Below are 2500 nucleotides of genomic sequence, written 5' to 3' on the forward strand. Positions count from 1 at the left end.
TTTGTTTATTTAATTTTTATGAAAGACTTGATTTTTTTTTTTTTTTTTTTTTTTTTTTTTTTTTTTTCTCTCTCTTCTCTCTCTAACGCTACTATTCTTCTCCTCTATTCTCCTAATCTACTCTTCGCATCTCTCTCTCTCTCTCTCTCTCTCTCTCTCTTATTTGGTTTCATAAAGAATTTAACCCAATTTTATGATGTCATTAGTGACAGCTTTATTTGTATGAAAAATTAGTAAAGTTTGTGAGATTTTCAGACATGAAATGAATATGTATGTTTTCGTACTTTCTAGCAAAAATACTTCGATTCGGGAGACTACCAGATGGCTAAACAGAAGCCTGCAACCAAGTCTCGAATGCCTCCGCTCCTAGCACAGCCCACTGGAGAAGCCATCCCCACGCCAGAGTCTGTGCCTGTCCGCAAGACTTCTATTATCCAGCAGAGTAAACTAACCACTGCATCATAAGTCATGTGCGGCTTAAAAAGAAATGTTTCTTAATTATCTTTTTTTTTTTTTTTTTTTTTTTTCTTCTTTTTTCTTTTTTAGAATCTTTTGTTTTGCCCATTTACTACACTGTGGGTGTGGGAATATACTGATGAGCAGTCCCTGTAGGTTAAGAGCTTAATATAAGGTAATAGAGCCCAAAACATCTTTGCGGGGCTTGATGCATGCATGATCCACAAGCAGTGAGGAAGATATCAGCTGTGATTTAAATCTTAGATGAAATAGTCATGCATTCTTTATTATTCCCAGTGATGCTATAGGAGGGACTGGTTGGCATTATTTCCCCTAAACCTGCAGGATTTTGTACCTCCAGTATGATGCAAGCTCCACATGTTTGTGTGAAACTTGTTGCTAAATCATATCAAGGAGTTTGTTTAATAAAGGGTTCCTTAATACTTGTAAAGAAGTAAAGAGAGAAAAGGGTATACTTATTTTCCATACCATATAGTGAATCTCTTTTCTTTCATGTTATTGGATCAGGTCACAAAAAATGTGAAATGTTTTTAGTTGACATTCAAGGTTTTAGTTTCATGTTTTTAAGTATCTGAGGATCCCGAATGACATTATAAGGGCTTTAGCTGGATGGAGAATCCATTACTTTAAGAAAATATAAGACAGAATATAACTTTTCTAATAGCCATTTTTGTGCTGAAGAAACTGTTTGAAAAAAAGCTTTCCTACCATAGTGTATACAAATAACATAGTCATGTAACAAAATCAGAAGCTATGTGCCCATCTTTTACTCAACAATATTCAGGGACTGTTTAGGACTTGCATTCTGCTTTATTATGAGGTGTTTTTCGTTTGCAAGCATTGTACCACCTCTTTGCTAAAGAAAAATATTTTTTGGTCTTCAAGAAGTCTAGAAGTGCCATTCATTTTTTGCCTGATCCTTTTAAATAGCCAGTGAATGTAAATAGAAATATTTGATATTCCAAATAGAACCTTGTTGTATCTTCATGTTGTCAATGGACTTCACCAAAATCTGTCCTTCCACAATAATTTAGATGTGTTGAAAAAACAAGACGACATGAGAGGCGTTAATGATAAGTTAATCAGTGTATGTAGGTTTATCAAGGAGTTGCCAAAATGTATACTGTGCACTGGAGTTTTTTACCTTTGCAACCCTTTTCAAAGAGTTTTGTAAATTTCACTCTTCAAAGTACATTATGATGATTATTTTGTCCTTTTTCTTTTTAAAACTTGGAAGAAAAAAGAACTTTTGAAAAGGGAAAAATTGTAACTTAGAAGTTTGAGTATGTCTTTCATTTTAGGAGGGGAAAATATTTATTAAATAGATCTTCTAGCATCAGTGGTGATTGGGAGCAGGAACCATAGCAAAGTAGCCATTAGGTCAGCTTGTGAGTGGATTTGCCAAACCTTCCAGTGACTGTTGCGCATAGCTCACACATCCTTATCTGGTCGTATCATTAGCTTCTGAATGCCAGTGTGATGCAGTTCTATATTTTTATCTAATATCTCATTGTAATTGTGCATAAGGGTTTTTGTCAAGTGGGAAGTAACATAATATTATGGATGTAAATTTTCAAATGAAAACAAGCCTATACTTAATATTTGTTTTCATGTCATTGCATTAGTTGCTTTGTTTTGCATGTTAAATTTTATCCATTTTTTTCCTGTCCTGTAAAGACGAAGTCAGTAAAATAAACAAATATTTAGTAGAGATCTCTGCCACCCTTAAACAGCGTTGATTACCGCTATTGAAAAAAGTAGTTTAAGACGAGAAAATGTCTGGGAAACTGAGATGAAAATTTATTCAGAAAGATTAGATATTGCCATGGCCTCTCATTAATTTGTTGTTTTATGCAACAGGTACTATATAACCATATATTTAATCAAGATGTTAGAATTTTGCTGAAGTACTTGTAAATTGGGCTACTCTTACTTTTATTAAGCAAACAAATTCTTTTAGTTTCAAAATAAAGTGAATAAGGATTTTGAAATGAAAGCTGTTCTTGAATATGTGTAGCACTAC

General features: G+C 33.4%; 1 protein-coding gene across 1 annotated transcript in view; it reads left to right on the forward strand.

Annotated features, from left to right (window-relative positions):
• The window catches only part of endos (endosulfine alpha), a 12541-nt gene that overhangs the window by 9062 nt on the left and 979 nt on the right, over positions 1 to 2500 (forward strand). The window contains exon 3 of the mRNA XM_043028869.2: positions 292 to 2500. This exon is cut by the window's right edge and continues 979 nt beyond it. Within this exon, the coding sequence (XP_042884803.1) occupies positions 292 to 465 (174 nt within the window). The 3' untranslated portion in view covers positions 466 to 2500. The remainder of the gene's footprint in view (positions 1 to 291) is intronic.

This window comes from Penaeus japonicus, unplaced genomic scaffold, assembly GCF_977035675.1.
Source record: "Penaeus japonicus unplaced genomic scaffold, GWHDUDI00000001_assembly GWHDUDI00000012, whole genome shotgun sequence".
Lineage (NCBI taxonomy): Eukaryota > Metazoa > Arthropoda > Malacostraca > Decapoda > Penaeidae > Penaeus > Penaeus japonicus.